Consider the following 20,192-nt stretch of genomic DNA (forward strand, 5'->3'; position numbering starts at 1 on the left):
AAGAGTATGATGAAACCAAAAGTGATCTGAGCCCACGTTGGGTGACTGTTTGCCCTCTTGGGGCAACAGGGCATCATCAGTTCCAACTTACCACCTCCAAATGGGGCTGCCTGCCAGCCGAGCAGCGGAATGGAGGCTGCCGATTGCGTTCTGTGTCCCTCACATCACCCTGAGAAGCCAATGGACATAAAGAAGAGCTTGAAGCAGATCCGTTTCTTGATTCTCTAGGTTGAATGGCCTCCCAGGCAAGGGAGCATTGAGAGGCCAGGGGTTTTCCCTGCTCCTTGTAGTGCACCCCACCCCCACTGTACTATGGAATGTGAGTAAAGAGCAGAAAAGACAGAGGACAGCAGCACACTGAGTGATGAGAACACGTGGGGCAGGTCTGTATTCGTGGGATCCTCTAAGTATCAGCTCCGCAGATGGGCCGTCACAGAATGGGAGTGGAGCTGGCTCCTCTCTTCCCCCAGCCCCGAGTCGGTTCTCCTTAGTCCGTGAGGCATGGAAATAACCACCTCATGCTCTCAGCCCAGCAGATTTGCACAGAGGACTCAGCACACTTGCGGGCTTTTAGGCATCACAGCCCAATTGCCTGCCTGGTCATGGGCTTGGAAAAGCACATATGGGAAGTTGCGGTACGGGGCGCTGTATAGGCCAGAAAGAACCCCACATGGTAGAAGGGTTATAGTTATAGCGATTAGCTCTTGAAGTCAGGGCAAGTGGGGTATTTGGTGACAGAAAATGGCACACTGTTATTCTCCATGTAAAGAAATTGAGAAATCAAGAACAGACAGAATGGAATTGGGATAAAAAAGAGGCATGTTATTTTCCTCGAATACTGACTTTTAAGTGAGATCATATGTGAAAAAGGGTTATTGTAGGTGTTCAGTACATGTCTGTTGCCCTTCCTCTGTGATACAGCGTTTTGGTGATTCATACTTACCTTTATACTTCAGGCTTCATTTCTAAAAATACTTTAAGATTCCTTTTTTTTTTTTTTTTAATATTTATTTATTTGACAGAGAGAGAGATCACAAGTAGGCAGAGAGGCAAGCAGAGAGAGAGAGAGAGGAGGAAGCAGGCTCCATGCTGAGCAGAGAGCCCTATTCGGGGCTTGATCCTAGGACCCTGAGATCATGACCTAAGCTGAAGGCAGAGGCTTAACCCACTGAGCCACCCAGGTGCCCCATACTTTAAGATTCTTGAGGGTAGGGCTAGGTCTTAGGGTACTTTGCCTCTACTGCCTTCTAGCACGGAACTTGGGGCACCTAAAGCTTGCTTTCTCATCTTTTCTCTGTTGGCACGTTGCCGTTCGAAGTGTTCTTTGAATGAGTCTTGAGTGAGTGGATCATCTACTTTGTGGATCATGAAAATCTTTTTTTGTGCCCTTTTCCATGTAGGTGGATCCTGCATTTGAACTTGAAGGGGCAAAATGGATATAGGGCAGGACTATGTGTGTGTGTCCATGTGTGTTTCATTAACATTCTCAAAACAAAAATAAAAGATTTGTGGATTATTCAACTTCTGTTTCCTTTTGTTCCATAAGCTAAATTACACGTATCTGTTGCCTTCTTGCTAATGAAATGTGCCCATGAGTCTGTACTTTATCAGAACATTGCCAAGTGCTTGGCCCGGAAGATATGGTGTCGAGCTGTTAACTCACGTGTCCTGACTCCAGGTCCATTCAGTGCTATTTCTTCCCGTGGCCCCTCAGGGGCTCTCTGTGAGCGCTAAATGACAGAGTTCTCTGGTAGGACTGTTTGTTATTTCTTCTAACTGGAAAAAAAAACCAAGATAATGGTTTTACCATAAACCAGTTTTTCCAGAGGCCAAGGGCAAATGAAGTTGCATGGGGGATGGGGCTAGGTGTGAGGCAGGGAAGGGGGAGGTAGGGAAGCTGAAGGGACTCTTTCTGGAACACAACACAGTCTGCAGTCCGTCTTTGATCTGCACAAGCCCTCCATGTATCTGGCAGTTTGTCTGTGATAGAGTTTCTGGGTCAGTACCCTTCCCCCGCCGTGTGTCCTTTGCCTTTTAGGATACAAGAATTCCTCCTGCTTTCCAGATGCATCGGCCCCTTCTCTCCCCTTGGCTTTTTGGGGCAGGATAGAAGGCTATTCTTTTTTTTTTTTTTTTAAATTTTATTTGAAGGACACCTGGATGGCTCAGTTGGTTAAACGTTTGCCTTGCACCCAGGTTGAGAACCAGGGTCCCGAGAGCCACCCAATCATTGGGCTCTCTGCTCAGTGGGAAGCCTGCTTCTCCCTCTCCCTCAGTCTCTCCTTTCTGCCTACTTGTGCTGTAGGATTTTTTTCTCTGACGGTGCCCAGGTTCTTGGTCACAGTGCTTTGAAGAATGAAGATGTAGACCAGACAAAGCGGTGGACAGCAAAGAGAGGCTTAAGAGAGATGGCCAAGGGATAGTACAAAACTCTCCAGGAGGGAGGGACCCCAGGGGGTTGCCTCTGGTGTTTCTAAGCCTGCTTCTTGGTGCTGTTCCCTGCACCTGTCATCCAATCAGGCTTTTGTCATCTGCTTGTCATGTCGAAAAGGGTGCAGAGCTCCTTCCAGGGTGGGTGTAACATCCTTTCAAGGGTGGTTTCCTCTTGGGGGGCATCTTTGTCCCCTCCTGTCTTTCTTCCAATTATCCTTCGTCACTTGTGCACTCTCTCAGTCTCTCTCTCTGTCAAACAAATGAGTAAAATCTTTAAAAGAAAAGAAAAGATTTTATTTGAGACAGAGAGAGAGCCCTCATGAGCGGGGGGGGGCGGGGGGGGAGCAGAGGGAGAGGGAGAAGCAGACTCACCACTGAGCGCAGAGCCCCGATGCACAAGACCCCGGGATCATGACCTGTGCCCAAGGCAACCACTTAACTGAGCACCCCACCAGGCACCCCAACACAAGGCTTTCTATATCCTCATTGCTTTGTTACCTCCAGCACTCCCACACTTTCAGCTGAAGGGGTTTGATTCTGGTTAACTAGAGGGAAACAGGTGGTGACAAAATTGGCTACCAGTTGGGCAGCTGTAGTCCTAAAACATCTTGAAAACATATTTATTCTTCATTGGGCTTGGGCTTTAAAGAAGTAACACAGACTCCTGCCACTTTTTCTTGGGCTTTGAAAATGGCTCTTGCGGGAGCTCGCCAGCCGTTTCTGGGGAACCAGGTGCCCCGAGCTATTCTGAGCTATTCCAAGCCCTCCATTGGGCTGCTTCTGCTTCCGCGGGTGGTAGACCGGCCACCAGCATGGCTCCCCACACTTACTTCTGTGCCAAGGCACTCAGGACGCTGGCATTCTTGCCCTGTGGCCTGCCCACCCCTCCCCAGTCCTGCCCTCACGCCTCCAGGGGATGGCACTCACCTCTCTGGTTCCCAGACGCATCCTGTGGACTTCAGGCCAGCCCTTCCCAGGCCTGGCTCTAGCTCGAGGAAGTCCTCTCCTACCCCGGACACACTGCTCTGTCTCACTTGGCTTTCAGCCACTGATTGTCCTCGAGACAGCTCTGCTCTTCTGCAGAAGTTGTTCGAGAACTTGTTTATTTCTGTGGTTTCACTTGTGGCCTCGTGACCTCATGGCAGGTGCCATTACCTGGCGAACTGTCCCGTCTCACATCAGCCCCTGTTGATTGGTCAGAGCAACTCTCGTCATGTCTCTTTTTCTTTTTTAAATTAATTTTTTAATTAAATTATTTTTTAAAAATTTGGTCGGCACACAATGTTACATTCAGTTTCATGTGTATGCCGTAGTTCCATAACCCTGCACATCATACTCTTGTCCCTTCTCTTTTGTCACACAGACTTCCCAGATGCTCTTGTCTTGTGGCCGAGACAGTTGGCAGTTGTAGCATGATGAACATTTCCACTCCTCCCAGGCTCCCTTCCCCACCCCGAACTTCAGATCTCCCCCACTCTCATTTCTGAGGTCGGTGGTTCCTGCTACTCACCCCTTCCCAGCTTTAGGTGAATGCCACGGCCAGCGTTGTCCTGTACTCAAGGTCATAGCATGGGGAATTCAGGGACAGAACCCCTGTACTGAAACCCTGTTTTCCTTAGCTTTCCACTGCTTTGCTCTTTGACCCTGTAAACCCTTATTTTCTTCATCTTTAAAAAACAGGAATCCGAGATTATTCTTACCTGCTTTATGAGATTGGAAAGATCAGATGGAAGAGTGTGCAGGGAAGCACTTTGTAGATAGGAAAGCACTGTTTACTGTTCGTATTAAATATGACCTATTAGAATGCAGTCTCTTGAATACACTGAAAAAAGTAGCCAGTGTTTGCCCTAAAAGAGATTTTTTTCTCAGGCAGCCAACAGGTTGTCCCCAAGGCACCGTGTTCAGGCTTAGATCATCGGAGCTCCGTGGCTCAAAGGCCATTGAGCTCTGGGTGCAGGAGGGAAAAAATGAATGAGTTAGGCCTTGACTATATGTCAGAGGGAAGAGGCAGCCAGGCTTCTGTGGACTATGGGAGCTCAGTGGGCAATGCCGTTATTGAGACGTGAGGTCATATAGAGGAACAGAGGGACAAGGTGAATAAAGTTTGGAGGAATGAGTGTGCATGGCTTCTTTGGGGGGAGCACAAGCAAATCTACGTGAGCCAGACATGAGGGGAGCTCATGTGCTTAGGCGGAGCTTTGTGTAGGGGAAGTTGAGAAGAGGAAACTGCTTTCATGGTATAAGGCCCATGTGGGAGGCAAAGCACCTTGGACTGTATTAGGGGGCATCAGAGGAAGACTCCAAAGGATTTTAACCTGGGAAAAGGCACGTTTAGACCTATTTTTAGAAGAGAACACTGGATAGTCTGAACATTTTCACGTGCTGGGTCCAGCTCGCATCAGCCGATCACGCGCATGGTTCCCCGGCTGTGATGTTAGCTTGAAACTGACCGTGCTGGGAGGATCCACACAGCAGAAACCCGCCAGTGAAGCTCATCAGATAGTTAAACACTATCAGCTCAGTCAAGGGCTGTTTCAAATGTTTACTTATGTATTTATTTTAAGAAAGAGACTGTGTGTGTGGTGGGGGGTAGATTGGGGCAGAGGGAGAGGGAGAGAGAATCGTAAGCGGGCTCCATGCCCAGCACCGAGTCAGATGCTGGGCTTGATCTCACGACCCTGAGATCATCACCTGAGCTGAAATCAAGAGTTGGACACTTAACCCAGGGAGCCACCCAGGCACCTCTAGAGGCCATTTCATTAGGGTAGGGACTTCGGTAATTTGCATACCTGGACATGTGTGAAAATCCTTCAGGCCCCCGCCTGGACCCTCGGCATCAGAATCCAAGGAAAGTGATGGGTGGGAGCCTAGCTTTAAAAAAGTTGCCTGGTGATTCTTACACAGTCAGTCTGGCACTGGTGGTTGGTCCAAGGCCAGGACAGTGGAGAAAGGGGAGTGGTTCGTACAAAAGATGTGTCTGAGGTAGGAGCTGCAGAACTCAGTGGCTGATTAGATGTAGGGAGTGGAGGAGAGGGAACTGCCCAAGCTTCTTGTGTGTTTCCTTGTTCAGACAACTAGGTGGATGGATGGAGATGCAGGTAGGCAGCTAAGGAAGGCAGGTAAGCGTGACTTGGTGGGAGAGAGGAGAGTGGGGAGGAGAGCAGAGCTGGTTTTGCATAATGCTGTCTGGGAAGCCCCTAGGGATGCAGGGTTTTGGTGATGTCTTCTATGTATTTGGAATCCGGGAACCTAGTGCTCGGCAGAACAGTCAGGTTTGGGACAACATGTGGATTGTTGAAGGCAAGGATTTGGACGATATTGTTGGGGAAGAATGTGTAGAGAGGAGAAGGTGGGCAGAACTCTAGCAACAACTCTTCAGATAATGGTAGAAGGGAGACCAAGAAGAGGTCAAGCAAACAGCACTTTGTGTATTGATTCCTGAAGTCCGTGGTTTCTTGGAGGGAGGGGGTTCCTCTAGGTGTTTCCAGCATTTCCGAAAGTCTGGTAGAAACCACATAGCATGCTTTTGCAGTAACCTAAAACGTTTAGAGTGTTTTAGGTTAAGAGTGACTGAAGAGAGTTTGAGGCATGTTATTAGATGCTGACCTGAGGTTCTGAATGGTAGTTATGTACCTTTGATTAAAACACACACACACACACACACACACACACACACACACACACACACACACAGGGATATCTGGGCTGTTCAGTCTGTTAGGTGCCGGACTCTTGATTTCGACTCAGATCATGATATCAGGGTCATGAGAACGCGCCCCATGTCGGGCTCTGTGCTCAGCGTGGAGCCAACTTGGGAGTCTCTCTCTCCCTCCCTTTCCACCTCCCACTTGCACATCCATGCTTTCACTCTCTCTCTAAAAAAAAGAAAAAGAAAAAAAAAGATACACAAATTAATTGGGAGACCGCTGTTTAGTTAGACATCAGAAAGATACCTTCCAAAATATGATAGTTGTGGATTTGGTTTAAAGGTTCTTGGTGTGGGGCTCTCTGCGTGTCTGGGAATGTCTCTCCATGTGCCCCTGTGAGAGGAAATCAGGGAAGAAGGGATTTTAACTCCTCATTTGGAACAGTTTAGACGAAGGATCAAGATGACTGTCAAAAAGAAGGTTTTGGGGGTTTTGCCTGGCTATGACTGGCTCAGTCAGGAGAGCAGGTGACTCTTGATCTCAGGGTCCGTTGAGTTGGAGCTCCACATTGAGTGTAGAAACTACTAAAATTAATTAATTACTCTATTTATTTATGTGAGAGAGAGAGAGCAGGCACAAGCAGGGAAGGGGCAGAGTGAGAAGCAGTTTCCCTGCTGAGCAGGGAGCCCAATGCAGGACTCCATACCAGGACCCCCAAGACCTGAGCTGAAGGCAGATGCTTAACTGACTGAGCCACTCAGGTGACCTACTAAAATTGTTTTAAAATAAGGTTTTGGGGTTATCTGTGGACAGAATGGGTTCTGGCTTGCGTTGGGTTGAGAAATCTATGCCTGTTCCTACTTCGTTCCCCAGTATGAAGGCCCTGGATTAGGAAGCAAAGGATGTCCTAAAGGCAGGGAGGTGGCACAGGTTACTGAGAGGGTGGGGAAGGCGGGCTTGGGAGACTCCCTGGCCCAGGGTCTTGACAACTGTCAGAAGTTCTGGGAAGCATTTTGGTTGGTCACATTACTACTGATTTGAGGTTTACCACTAAGTGACCTGGTTAATTTGTTTGTATTCTCTTTAGAGGGCCCAAGATTTTTGCTTGTGAAGCAAAGTAGTGCTTGAGGCCAAGGAAGTAGAAGGGTGTGGGAACTAGAGAAAAGTGCAGTGTTCCTTTAAGAACCAAAGTTGAAAAGTGTTCCTTAAGACCAAAGACCTTTAAACCAGCACAAGTTCTCTTGCCCCCTTTCTTCAGAAGCCTTTTGAGGAATATAATGTGGTAAGTGTAATTATTTTAACTGTGTGCAGTGAGAGGGCTGGAATTTTATTGTAGATCAGGGAACCTTTATTCTTTGTGGAAAATATCACAGAACAGGGCATTAGAGAAAATATTTTTTTTCCCCCAGCCAACGCTTGATCATCTGTATTCACGAGAGCCAAGGACGGGCGTGAACATTTCATCAAAACACATAGGCAATTCAGAAAGCAACAAAAAAATTTGTAGCCTTGGGCTTCCGAACCTTTTTCTGTTGACTCTGTACTCCTACTGTCTAACTGGAGAGCTACATGCTTTCCTGCCCCACCCCCCCTTAGATGGAGAGGCTGTTTCAAGCATGAAGTATATCTTCCTCAGGTTGGGTCACTGGGAATTGGAGCCTAACAGGCAGGGTGGGGGGGTGTGGGGCCGAGGAGGGCTGGCAACAGGAAAGCTTTCTTCACAGTAGCTGCTTTCTTTGGAAGGTTCACGTCTGTTTAATTCAACTTGGTATCTGACGGACTAAAAGTGGAAACTCCTTGAGGTCACAGACCGTGCTTTCTGTGCTGAACAGGGCCTAGGGTACTTTCGACACGGGCATTTAGACCATGCTGGTGAACATCTGGAACTGGGTGGCAGTCTGCGGAGAGAGTGGCATCTGTGCGGATTTGAGAGTACTTGCCCAGCGGAAGATCTTTCTGGAGTGGCGGGAGTGTCCAGTGGAAATGAAACATAAGATAGGATCTTCAGTCTTAAATAAGTGAGGGTGTGACGGAGGATCCAGGGAACTGAAGCCTTAATCACTCGATCCCAGGGAGTATGCTAATTTTTGTGATAAAGGGTAGGGTGATATAGGACCCTTGTGGGCGGAGTTCGTGGTCGCCAAGGAAGAGTTCCCTAAGAAGGTGCTGCTTTCCAGGGTTGGTAATAGCTATAATAGTGAGTAGCCCAAGGCCAGATCCCTCTCTGAGTGTTAATTTTCACATTGCCCCAATGAAGAAGGTACCCTTGTCATCCTCATTTTATAGAGGTCGAAACTGAGTATGTAGAGCAGTTAAGATTGGAATGCTGGCAGTCTAAAACTCCGGTCCTCAGGCCTCATTGCGGATGGGATGAGTGAAACAAAGAAGGGAGCGCAGGAAAGGATATTAACCAGGCCCAGAGAGGCGCCCGTCAGAGCTTGGGGGCTAAGGAGGGCAGGTGGGATAGCTAGAGTGGGCGTGGGCCATGAGCAGGTAGCTTCGTAAGGGCTTTTCTTTTTCTTTCTTTTTTTTTTTTTTCCCACACAAACAAAGGAGTTTGAACTTGGTTCTGAAAGGATGGGAAGTCTGCAGGACATTAAAGCCTAAGGAAGAGCAAGGATCTAGTTTGCATTTCAGGAGGACCATCCATGTCCAGGATGGCCTGGAGCTCGGGCCAGATTGGCAACAGGAAAAGCAGTTAGGAGCCTGTTAGGGTAATCCCCACGAGGAGTGATGAGAGCCTGACCTTCAGCAGTGGCCGGAGGAGTGATGAATGGAGAGCAGGATGGACTGCGGGGGGGGGGGGGGGGGGGTATCAGGCGGGAGAATCTCTAGGGAGAATCTCTAGCACGTGCTGTGAGGTCGCTGTGGGGGTTCCTCTCAGGTGTTAAACACCGACCCAGTGCTCCCTTGTGTGGCACATGTACTGAACAAGGGCAGCGGAAACCTGCCCATCTCATTGGCTTTATGACCCCAGTCCTGAATCCGCGGCATTCTACCGACCTAGTAGAGTGGAGCCCTGGGGATCTGTACAAAATGCGAGGTTTCCTTGGAAGGAAGGAGAGGTGAGAAATCATTAGCAAAAGAAAAGAGGATTGTTTGAGGTCTGGTCCCCTTCCCTGAGGGGAAGAGGGAGGGGTGTCTTATGCAGATTTGGGGGCTGGATTGGTCCCGGTGACCCATTCCCTCATTGGTGCCACTGGGAGAATTCCTGACAGAGCCGCTGGGATTCCCATTTCCAGGGGAGGTTGGAACGTGGTTTAAGTGATGCCGTTTTGGACCTGTGTTTTGTTTTTTGTGTTTTTTCCTTTTTAACACTAAGCTTGAATGAATCCTTACTTTTTGGGTACCAGGAGAGGGGAAAAAAAAAATTTGGTGAATTTAGGATTGGCTGTGTTCAGTGTGAGATTCCTGTTGGACTCCAGAGAGTTCTTACCAATGCAAACGTATGACAGTATTTTTAACATTTCTTGGGGTCCTGTTATTTGCCCAGCCTTCTGTTAAGTGTTTTATTTTTATTTCTTTATTTATTTTTTTAGAGACTTTATTTATTTATTTGACAGATAGAGATCACAAGTAGGCAGAGAGGCAGGCAGAGATAGACCGGGAAGCAGGCCCCTATGCGGGGCTTGATCCCAGGACCTTGAGATCATGATCCAAGCTGCAGGCAGAGGCTTTAAACCACTGAGCCACCCAGGCACCCCTTTTAAGTGCTTTATATTAATAAACTTGCTCCATCCTCGAAACAGTTGTCTGGAATTAAACAACTTAACAGGTGAGGTGACGGGAGGATAGACAGAGGGAAATAGGCTGCTCTGGATGACTCAGATGAGTTTGGTCTGGAAACCTCCGTGCTGTCCAGTACAGCTTTCTGTAATGATGGGGATGTTTTGTATCTACATTATCTAATATGGAAGCAAATGGCCACAGGTAGTTATTGAGTACTTGAAATATAGCTAGATGACTAAGGAACTGAATTTTTAATTGACTTAAATAGCCACCCGTGACTAGTGACAGCCCAGTCCCCTGCCCTGCTGTCTTTGGGAGCCATCACTCTATCTGTCGTAACTGAAGGCTTGCGTATGGCTAAGATTCCCCAGAGACGTATTGCAGTGGATTCTTCTGTGGGTCACAGGCCTATCTGAGATTCTGGGGAGAGTTTATAAGTCATCTCCTATGAATATATACTATTCTTGCGCAGTATTTTGGTAAGTAGACGTTCACGAAACTCAGGTTCCCCTGGCATGAGGCTGGAAGAGGAAGGAACCCAACAGAATGGAAACTTGAGAAAGGAAATCTCGTCTGCTTTGTTTACTACTCTGTACTTGGTATCGAGATGCCCGTTGCCTGGTACATAGTGGGTACTTGGTAATTTATTAAATGGGTGGCTGAAACAGAAGAGTCCACGAAGCTTCTTCAAAGAGAAGAGAAAAAGGCAGCACAAAACCCAAGAACCAGGAGAAGTTGGTGCCATGGAAGGCAGGAAGGGTGAGGTTTGGAGAATGGAAGGAATCATCAATGTCAGACCTGCCTGGATGGTCAAATGAGAGGAGAGCAGGACAGCTGTCCTCGACCTCTCAGGAATGGAGGTCCTGGTGGATGAAAGCAAAGAGGGGTGGGGATGGCGTTCCCATGGCAGTGGACTAATTCACGAGTCAGTGAGTGTGGATCCAGTGGGTCTCAATCCTGGTTGCCCACCAGCATCCCTGGGAAGTCCACATTCCTGGGGGCGGCCTGGCTGGCTCAGTCGGAAGAGCAGGCAACTCATGATCTCAGGGTCATGAGTTCGAGCCCCACGTTGGGTGTAGAGATTACTTAAATAAATAAATAAAAGTAAACTTAAAAAATACAAAATACACATTCCGGGACAGGTTCAGGCTCTGACATGGCAAGTTTGGGGAAAGGGCCAAGGAATTAGCATAACGAAGCTCCCAGCTCGTGCTGATGTGGCTTTGATGAAAGTTTGGCGTGCACTGAGTCAAGTGGTCTTTTAGTAAAATATGGCCCTGGAGGAAAGGAAGGAAACTTAAAGGGGTTGAGGGAGAGCCTTATTTTTTTTGTACGTGTGAAGACAGCCAGGGGCATGTTTAGAGGCCAAAAGAACTCAGTAGGGTAGGATTCGCGTGTTGGTACCAAGTTAAAGGATGTTTAGCTCAGTTCTGAATCCCTCAGTCTTTGTCCTGCTCCCCACCCTGCTGCAGGGTTCCGTGGGAGCCGTTCCCCGGGTGCCGTCCTGCTAACTTTGTAGACAAATGATCCGGCTTCACCCGGACAGTGTTGTTTTCTAGGTAGTATCTGAGACTACTCAGGTACGTCGGGTTACGAAGCTGGCTGCCGTTGGCCATGCCCCAAATCACATCTGTTGACTTACTTTCTATTATTAGACTTTCCCGTACTCGTTTGCCAGATGACAGACTATTCTGCGTCCTCAGCTGCTTTGCCACCTGCCTCTCTTCCCCCGTACACCTTTCCTCCTTACACTGAAACGGTAAATGCCAAAGCCATTTCACAGGTGGCTGTAATCCAGCATGAACACGCAGCCGCCTTCTCTTCCGTCCATGACCCTGCTTTTTCAGGTCAGCAGCTGTCAGAACTCCCGCAAGTGTCTCTCCTCTTCCTCCCATGCACTGGACATTTCAAAATCTCTGTCTGCCAAATTCACTGATGGTTGGATCCAATCGATGTCCGCCACGAATGGTAGACCCACCAAAGCTACTGGCCGGGACACGTTCTGTGATGATCTCTGCTGTTTCTAGTGCTCACTGCTGTCATTTAAGGTATGAGGTATACCCATGCCTGACAATGAGAAAAGTTAGTTTACCCCGTATCATCCTGCTAAGTGGCAGAGTCTGGACTAGGACTTGTGGGGTTCTGACTCTAAATCCTGAGTTCATATACTGTGATGCGATTACTCGCAATGTAATCCTCAGCACCGCTCTAGAATTTGGAGGTGGGGGGTGGGGCATAGGCTAAAAGAGGGGAAGGGATTTGGCCAAAGTAGAGAGTAGATAAGAAACAAAGTCAGGCCACAACCATGTTGGTCTGTGTTGTGCCGTTTCTACTGCGTCCATGGCCCACGCTAATTTCTTTCCCCATTTTTATTAATCAAAGATCTGTATCAATCAAAGCCACTCTGAGCCTTTTGAAGCTTCCAGTTATTATAAGTCAACACTCTAGATTGCTCTGGTGACCACCAAAAGCAAAGAAATTCAGTCAGTCTGTACAGCCATAGTGTGGGTAAATGGACGGTTTCCATTAGGTTCTAGAAATAACAGCTTGCCCATCCCCATACCTTCTTGGAATCCTCTGAATCACTCAACACCCCCTCCCCCCAACCCCCATATGGAGGTTAGGAGGCTGTGACCCCTTTAGTGTTGTCTGGGGGAGAAAGAGCTATTTCTACGTACGAAGCACCCCCTCAGGAAATGTACCAAATGCAGTCTCCCTAGCAGGGAAGCTGTACTTTCCAGAGGACAAAAGGACACCTTTCTGGTGGCTTGTGGGTTCAGCCTGTACTTTCTGAAAGTGTCCCAGGTTGTTGGGGGCGGGGGGAGGAAGGGCGATCAGGGGAATTATGGGAATTACCAGCCTGGAGCTTCCTGGTCATAGTCTATGATTTTCTGTCTTTCGAGGTGTGCTTTGGCTCCGATTACAAAGTTTTTTTCCCAGCTTGTGCCAGTGTTACTGGTTTAATATGACCTTCGAGAATAAGCTCCCAGTACTCGTTTGCTGGTGGAGAAGAAAACCAGGATTACGGATCTGATTTGCTTCAGCTGGTTTTCCTTCGGAATATTCCAGAATTGAAAGACATTGCTTCCCTACCTTATTTAGTAACACACTCTAGTGTTTCAAAATTTAATTCATACAGTGATTTTTATGTGAAGCTTTTGCATTTACAGGAGGAGGGGTTTACTTCTTTAGCCGTCTTGGGGGGACAGCGAACAATTGCCTGTACAAAGCCCCTTCCTTGAGGCTTTCAGCAGACTTTCTGTTATCTAGTGCCCAGATCCAAATCCTTGCTCAGAGTTGTTTTTTTTTCCAAAAGGTTTTTCTAACAGACATTATTATCTGTTAGTGCCCTCTGCTGGACTTCTTCCAAATTCTTCTTGACTTGAAGCTGGAGAGCCCAGAATGGACACCCAGGCCGTCCGAGGTCTTCATGAAAACGGAGTGGTTGGGAGGTGGCCCTTGACCTTCTGGCATTCCATATCCATGAACACCCTAGTCTGGTGTTGCTTTTTTCATGACCTCAGAAGATGGGTAGATGCATTTAGGGAGCAGAACGAGCTTCCCGGGAGGCCTGCATCATTTAAAAAGGCTCATTTAAGGGTGCCCGAGTGGCTCAGTCCTTAAGCATCTGCCTTTGGCTCAGGTCATGATCCTGGGATCAAGCCCCCCATGTCAGGCTGCCTGCTCAGCGGGAAACCTGCTTCTCCCTCTCCTGCTCCCCCTGCTTGTGTTCCCTCTCTGTGTCCCTCTCTGTCAAATAAGTAAATAAAATCTTTAAAAAAAAAAAAAGGGAGGAAAAAGCTCATTAAGAGAAGAGTTAAAAGAGTTGATGTGAGAGGGTGAGCCAGCCCCTGAATCTCTGGAAATTGTGCTCAACAACATTATCTCACGGGGATGGAGTGGAGGAGTGCGTGGGTGGCCATCTCACTCTTTAAGACTGTTGAAAAGCAAGTTCCGAACATGGGAGGACAGGGGACCAGCCCCTTCCCGGGAGCTGTAAGGGAGGGGTTCTGTGTACCCTAGGGCTCTTGCCACCAGGGATTCCTGCCTTTTTTTCTGGTGTCACCTTTCTGGCGTGTTCCCTGCTCGCCCCCAATAGGAGTGTCTGCCCCCCTGCACCTCGTCTGTCTTCTAGTGTTGCGGCTTCGCCTTGTGTGGCCAATACTCGCACCTTCTCTGGGCCTCCTTTATGTCCCCGTCTCCTAGCACAGTGTCTGGTACATAAGTGTTTAGTAAACAGAGCTAAAAGAGAATGTCTTTTTTTTTTTTTTTTTTTTAAAGATATTATTTGAGATACAGAGTGAGCGAGAGAGAGAGAGGGGAGAGTGTGAGCAAGTACATGAGCAGGGGCAGAGGGAGAAGCAGGCTCTGCTGAGCTGAGAGCCCAATGTGAGGCTCGATCCCAGGATCATGACCTGAGCCAAAGGCAGACGCTTAACTGACTGAGCCACGCAGGCACTCCTAGAATGCCTTCTCTTCTCAGTTCTGTCTGTCCTGAATCTCTCTGAATTTCAAGTGTCCACACTAAAAGCCTTGTTGTCAGGACAGTCTTTCTTCTTTCTCTTACCGGCCTGGTATTTTATGTTTCTGGAACATTTAGTATTTCCTTCTAAGAGTTAGGATTTTCTACCTTTTTGTTTATTTTTCTTAATCCGGGGGTTGGGGAGCATGTAGCAGGTAGAGGGAGAAGCAGGCTCCCCGCTGAGCAAGGATCCCGATGTGGGACTCGATGTGGAACTCAATCCAAGGACCTTAGGATCTTGACCTGTGCCGAAGGCAGCCGTTTAACTGGCTGAGCACCCCTACCTGGGGCGCCCCTGATTTCCTACTCTTAAATGTAAAATATATTGCCTCTTCCTTTCCAGACTGTAAACACTGTGAGCACAGGATCCTTCCCTGACTCATGTCTTTATGGTCCAGGACCCACAAAATGATGCCTTACACCGAATAAGAGCAAGAATGACAGTAACACACACACAGCAGTTCATGGGCGGCACACACTGTTCTCCATGCTTCCCATATGTTCATTCTTTAATCTTTGCAACAGCTCTGTAAGGTCAGAACTATCACCACTAACATGGACCTTCCATTTTGTAGGTAAGGAAAATGGCATTAAATCATTTGCTTGGGGTCAGGTCATGCGGGCGCAGAGGAGCCTGGCTTCAGTCCCAGGCAGTGTGTTCTGGAGCCTAGACCTAAAACCGTTGCCTGATGCCGCCTCCCGCTGGCACATGTGCCCACGGACCGCATTACATAAATATTTGTCAAGTGCATGCAGGTTAATGTTTCTTGGTGATTTAGAACCAATAAACCGTCTGGAGGAGATCCATTGGCGTTTTCATCTCCACCATCTGAACTGCTTCCTGAGCAAGGGGCAGGCCAAAAGGGGGCACCAGAAGGTTGCTTCTAGTTTGGGTTTTGGAAGTGAGGGATGGCTTCGGTTCTGGTTTGGAAGTCAGCAGTGCCACCTAGTGGGACAGCTTGTGAACAGCCACTCAGAATTTTTCTGAAACCCTGGTACATCGTCATTTAATTCTGGGAGTCCCTTGATTAGCTTAAAGTTTTGATTGTCTGAGAGAGGGTAGGGTGAGAAGGGAGGAACCAGGAGGAATGGAGTTAAACCAAGTCTCTTCTTTGAAGAGGCTGTAATGCTGATCTTGGGCCTCTGGGTTGGTTGACTGCCGTTGGCTGTTCCATTCCGCCTCACACGCGCTGCTGGTGGTGTAGACCGGCTTTCCTCTCGTAATGCTTGCCCGGTCTGCTTTGGAATTTGAGTTCCAGTCAGCTGTGGGTGGCCTTACCCTAGTGCCACACGTATCCCAGGTTCTCTAGGAGACTCCGTGCCCGATGCATTATAACAAGTTAGTCCCAGTGTAAGAAATCCCATGGGTCAACAACACTGTGGCACAATTTTGTGAGGAGCAGTTTTGTTTTGTTTTAAGATATTATTTATTTATTTGACAGAGAGATCATAAGTAGGCAGAGAGGTAGTCAGAGAGAGGGGAATGCAGGCTCTCTGCTAAGCAGAGAACCAGATGTGGGGCTCGATCCCAGGACCCCGAGATCATGACCCGAGCCGAAGGCAGAAGCCTAACCCACTGAGCCATCCGGGCACGCCTGAGGAGGAGTTTTTAATGGGCGAGTCTTTGAGACCTCACGAAGGGGAGGAAAAAGGAGGAGGAACCAATCCACGGGGAACAAGTAGGAACAAAAGTGGTCCGTGTAAAGTAAATAAAAGAGAAAGGATTTGTGTACACACTTGGGTTCTGCCAGGCAGTTGGAGGCTGTCTGTGTTTGGTGCTCTTCTGATTTCCGGTGTATGTATGTGCTTGAAAATTTGGTACAGGTTGCTTCTAAGTTCGTTTACTTCTTGCTGAAAGAACAGAGTCTAAGAGCGTAGTGATAAGTGTGACCACAAAAAATCACGTCCCACTTTGGGGGAGAGCGCACAGGGATGGGAGCAAGCTCTCACCCTGCCAGACTGCAGAGTTTCAACCGACCTGGGGGTCTCATCTGAAGAATACAGTCCCTGGAGATGAGGGATTTCTTTTGTGCTGAGCCGTCCATCAGAACGAGGAAACAATTGGGTTCACCTGGAGCCTGGGTTATAGTGACATTTATGGTAATAGCAATTTATTAATAGACTCTCTGCAAAGCAGGGGGTTTGCTAGCTTTTTCTGTAAGGGTCCAGATAATAAATAGTTGATACTGCAAGTCTAATGAACTCACGACTTGCTTATTCAGCTCTGCCTTAGCTCTTCCTTGACAGGGCAGCCCCAGAGGATATGTAAATGCTGGGTGTGGCCATGTTCCAATAAAACTTTATTCATGACTCTGAAGTTTGAATTTCCTAACAATTCTCATGTCTGTGAGATGTTCTTTTTTTTTTTTTTTTTAAGATTTTATTTATTTATTTGACAGAGATCACAAGTAGGCAGAGAGGCAGGCAGAGAGAGAGGAGGAAGGGAGGAAGCAGGCTTCCCGCTGAGCGGAGAGCCCTGATGCAGGGCTCCATCCCAGAACCCTGGGATCATGACCTGAGCCAAAGGCAGAGGCTTAACCCACTGAGCCACCCAGGCGCCCCTGTGAGATGTTATTCTTGTTTTGACTTTTCCCGCTAACCATTTAAAAAAACAAACATCATTCTCAAAGGGCAGTAGAAAGAAACAATGGGCAGCTTCGGGTTTGGCCTGGAGGGCTAGAGTTTATTGACTTCTGATCAGATGCTTGGATTAGTTAATGAATAACAATAAAAATCGTGTGTTTAGTTAGTAGTCATAAGGTGCCTGGACAGCTTTTTTTTCCTCTCAAGTAGGATGAAAGAGGGGCGAATTCCACATAACTCCCATGAAAGTGTTTTAAAGAGCAGAGCTCTGCACATTGAAGGCCTAGCTAGAATCATCTCCCCTGCAGGGTGGGTGTTCAGGAGTGGAGGGACTTACCCTGTAATCCCTCCTTTATCCTCAACCTTGCTCTGCCTTCCCAGGAGGCAGAGAAGCTGCCTGCTGACCTCTGCCCCCACCAAGTGTTTCTCCCTGCTGCAGTTTCCCCCCCATCCCAGTCTGTACCTGCCTCTGGAATCTCCAGGGACGTTGAAGAAAAATGGGCTTGTTACCCTGCTCTACAGATAAAGAGGCCCAAGTGTAGAAAATGCTGGAGGCATTTGCTCCCCAAGACTGTGTAGACAAGGAAGAACCAGGGAACAGCAGGATCTTCCTCTTAGGCCTCAGATGTGATGGGTGGGGTTAGTACCAAATTGTGTCATTCCACCCACCTCTGGCCTGTCAGTACATCTTGCTTAAAGTAACATGGGGGAACTTGTATCTTTGAAATTTTGTAACGTGGTTTCTTTGTCTAGATGACCTCCCCCAGTGTTGAGAAAGAAGGTAACGGTTCCTATCCTGTGTCTGTCTTCAGCAGCCAACAGAGCAGCCAGCAGAGCAGCCACGACGATGATTCCAGCAGGTTCCTGAGTCCCAGAGTGCGGGAGGAAAGGTAAGGCCAAGGGAGGAGAGAGGGAATGGGCTGAAACGTGGGAGTACAGTCACCCTCCAGGCACTGGGGGAGAACCGTGGGCAAGGGGAGGAGGGAAGAGGGAGGAAGCTGCCAGACCTCTGTGCTCAGATCGGGCAGAGAGACGGGATGTTCACCCAGGAAGTGAGAGGGGGCCGCGCAGACCGACGGCTTCTAAAGGCTTCTGCTGTTCAGCTGGGAGCAAGGTCAGCCTGTGGCGAACCCCAGATCCTGGGAAGACGCGCCAGCGGGCTTGGCTTGAGGCGTGTATTAGTGGCTGCGTGCAGTGTGGACAGGTCCGATGTGTGACAGCGGGTGACAGTGGAATAGCAGGATGGAGGTGGACTGTGGGCGTTAGAGGTCAAGGAGGGTGGACAGGCGAGGGGCAGTGAGCATGAGGCCCTGAAGTGCTGGCTGGAGGGTTCGTGATGCAACGAAGTTAAACGCTCAGGATGTGAGGACCAGACTCTGCTCCGTGGAGGGCCTGCGCGGTGGACGGAGGGGTCTGTTGTGGCAGGCGAGGCTTCGGTGCCCGTGAAAGGTGACTGGCCTGATGTTAACTAACCAGAAAGAGGTCTTCGTCGGGACGCCACAGGGCTCTGCATTTGGTCGTGCTCTGTCTACTGCTTTTGTCAATGCACTGGATGAGGAAGGAGAACGTACCTCTACATCCTTTATCAGACTTAGGGCAGATACTGAGCGGGGATCGAGAGAGAAGACTGAGGCCGACCGACTCAGGATTGAGTATTTCAGATGGAACAATGGGTGCAGACGACAATTTTTTTTTTTAAAGGAAGGGTGCTAATATATTTAGTACTTAAAAATCTATATTAGAATAGTTTCTTTTTTAAATTTTATTTGTTTATTTGATAGAGCACAGGCAGGGGGAGCGGGACAAGGAGAAGCAGGCTCCCCACTCTGAGCAGCGAGTCTGATGCGGGGCTCGATCCCAGGACCCTGAGATCATGACCTGAGCTGAAGGCAGAGGCTTCACCCACTGAGCTCACCCAGGTGCCCCCTAGAATAGTTTCTTAAACGTAGGATTTAGGATTATCTTTGAAAGTCCAGATTTGCTCATTAAAAAGAGAAAAAGACCTCACTGGTCTGTACTACTTGGATTATAACTGGTGTATCATGTCCAGTTCTTTGGAAGTAGATACTGATAAATGAAGAGTCCAGAAGGAATGGTCGGGATGATAATGTATTATAAGGACCGGTAGAAGGGAGAGTGGCTTAGCCTGGAAAGCAGAAAGTTCACGATGAGTAGAACACCGCTCTTAAAGTACCTGAAAATCTTCTTTTTTTTTTTTTTTTTTTGGTCAGAGAGATTGGGAGAGAGAGCCACCCAGGCGTCCCAGTACCTGAAAATCTTAAGACATAGAGCGAGAGGCGGAGAGATCCTAGTGAGAAGGATTCCATCTCAGGATAAGGACGAACGCTGTGATGACAGTGTATCCCTTGGGTTCCAGCAAAAGCTGCATAGTGTGTCATAAGGGGAGCCCCTCTGGCCAAGAGTGTGGGGCTTGGGGAATCCTTGTACTTATCTCTTTACATTATAAAGTTGTGTAGTTCTTGGGGTGCCTGGGTGGCTTAGTTGTTAAGCATCTGCCTTCGGCTCAGGTCATGATCCCGGGGTCCTGGGATCGAACCCCACATTGGGCTCCCTGCTCCACGGGGAGCCTGATTCTCCCTCTCCCACTCCCTCTGTTGTGTTCCCTCTCTCGCTGTCTCTCTCTCTCTATCAAATAAATAAATAAAATCTTTTTAAAAAGTTGTGTAGTTCTACCCCAGTTCTCAAGTATCAGTCCAGCTTATCAACTCAAACAGAGCAGACAGAAGGCAAAGGGCCACCAGGGGCAAAGACTAATCATTCTTGTCAAGATGATTAATCAATGACGATCCCATGGCAGTTCAGTCTGTCTCTTGAGTGGCCTACCCTCCCTTTCCATTGCTTTTTTGGAATTCATCCACCATACTCACAAAATTAGCAGGGCCCCATGAGTTCCCTTGGCCCAGCTCCCTTCCCTGTGCTTGGGCGTCAAACATCTCCTGAAGTGTCCTGTCCATTTCTGGTCATAGTGTCTTCAGTTGGTCCAGTTGGTCCTTGTACAGCAGCATTCTGACTGGTAGCTCCTCGACTCCTTTTATCTCGGCTGCTTGGGGGCCTTCCTCAGAGGGAGGGAACAGGTGGTGAGTTGTAGACTCTACATTTTTTCCCAAGGCAACTTCAGCTCTTCCTCTAGGACATGACTGCTTGCCAGCTAGAGAGAGCCCTGCCTTTTGTTTGCTCTTTGGGATTGTATATTGCCATAAATTCTGTTCTAGCTCCTTCTCTGCCCTCTTCCTCAACCAAATGCAATGTTACAGCAG

At 48.3% G+C, this 20,192-nt stretch overlaps 1 protein-coding gene across 8 annotated transcripts in view; it reads left to right on the forward strand.

Annotated features, from left to right (window-relative positions):
* The window catches only part of GRAMD1B (GRAM domain containing 1B), a 183,689-nt gene that overhangs the window by 31,688 nt on the left and 131,809 nt on the right, over positions 1–20,192 (forward strand). For all 8 annotated transcript variants that reach the window (XR_007120870.1, XR_007120869.1, XM_047690886.1 and 5 more), the window contains one exon: positions 17,727–17,804. Coding sequence is in view for 5 of the 8 variants with exons in the window: in XM_047690886.1 (XP_047546842.1) it covers positions 17,727–17,804 (78 nt within the window). In the remaining 3 variants the exon portion in view is untranslated. The remainder of the gene's footprint in view (positions 1–17,726; positions 17,805–20,192) is intronic.

This window comes from Lutra lutra, chromosome 10 (assembly GCF_902655055.1).
Source record: "Lutra lutra chromosome 10, mLutLut1.2, whole genome shotgun sequence".
Lineage (NCBI taxonomy): Eukaryota > Metazoa > Chordata > Mammalia > Carnivora > Mustelidae > Lutra > Lutra lutra.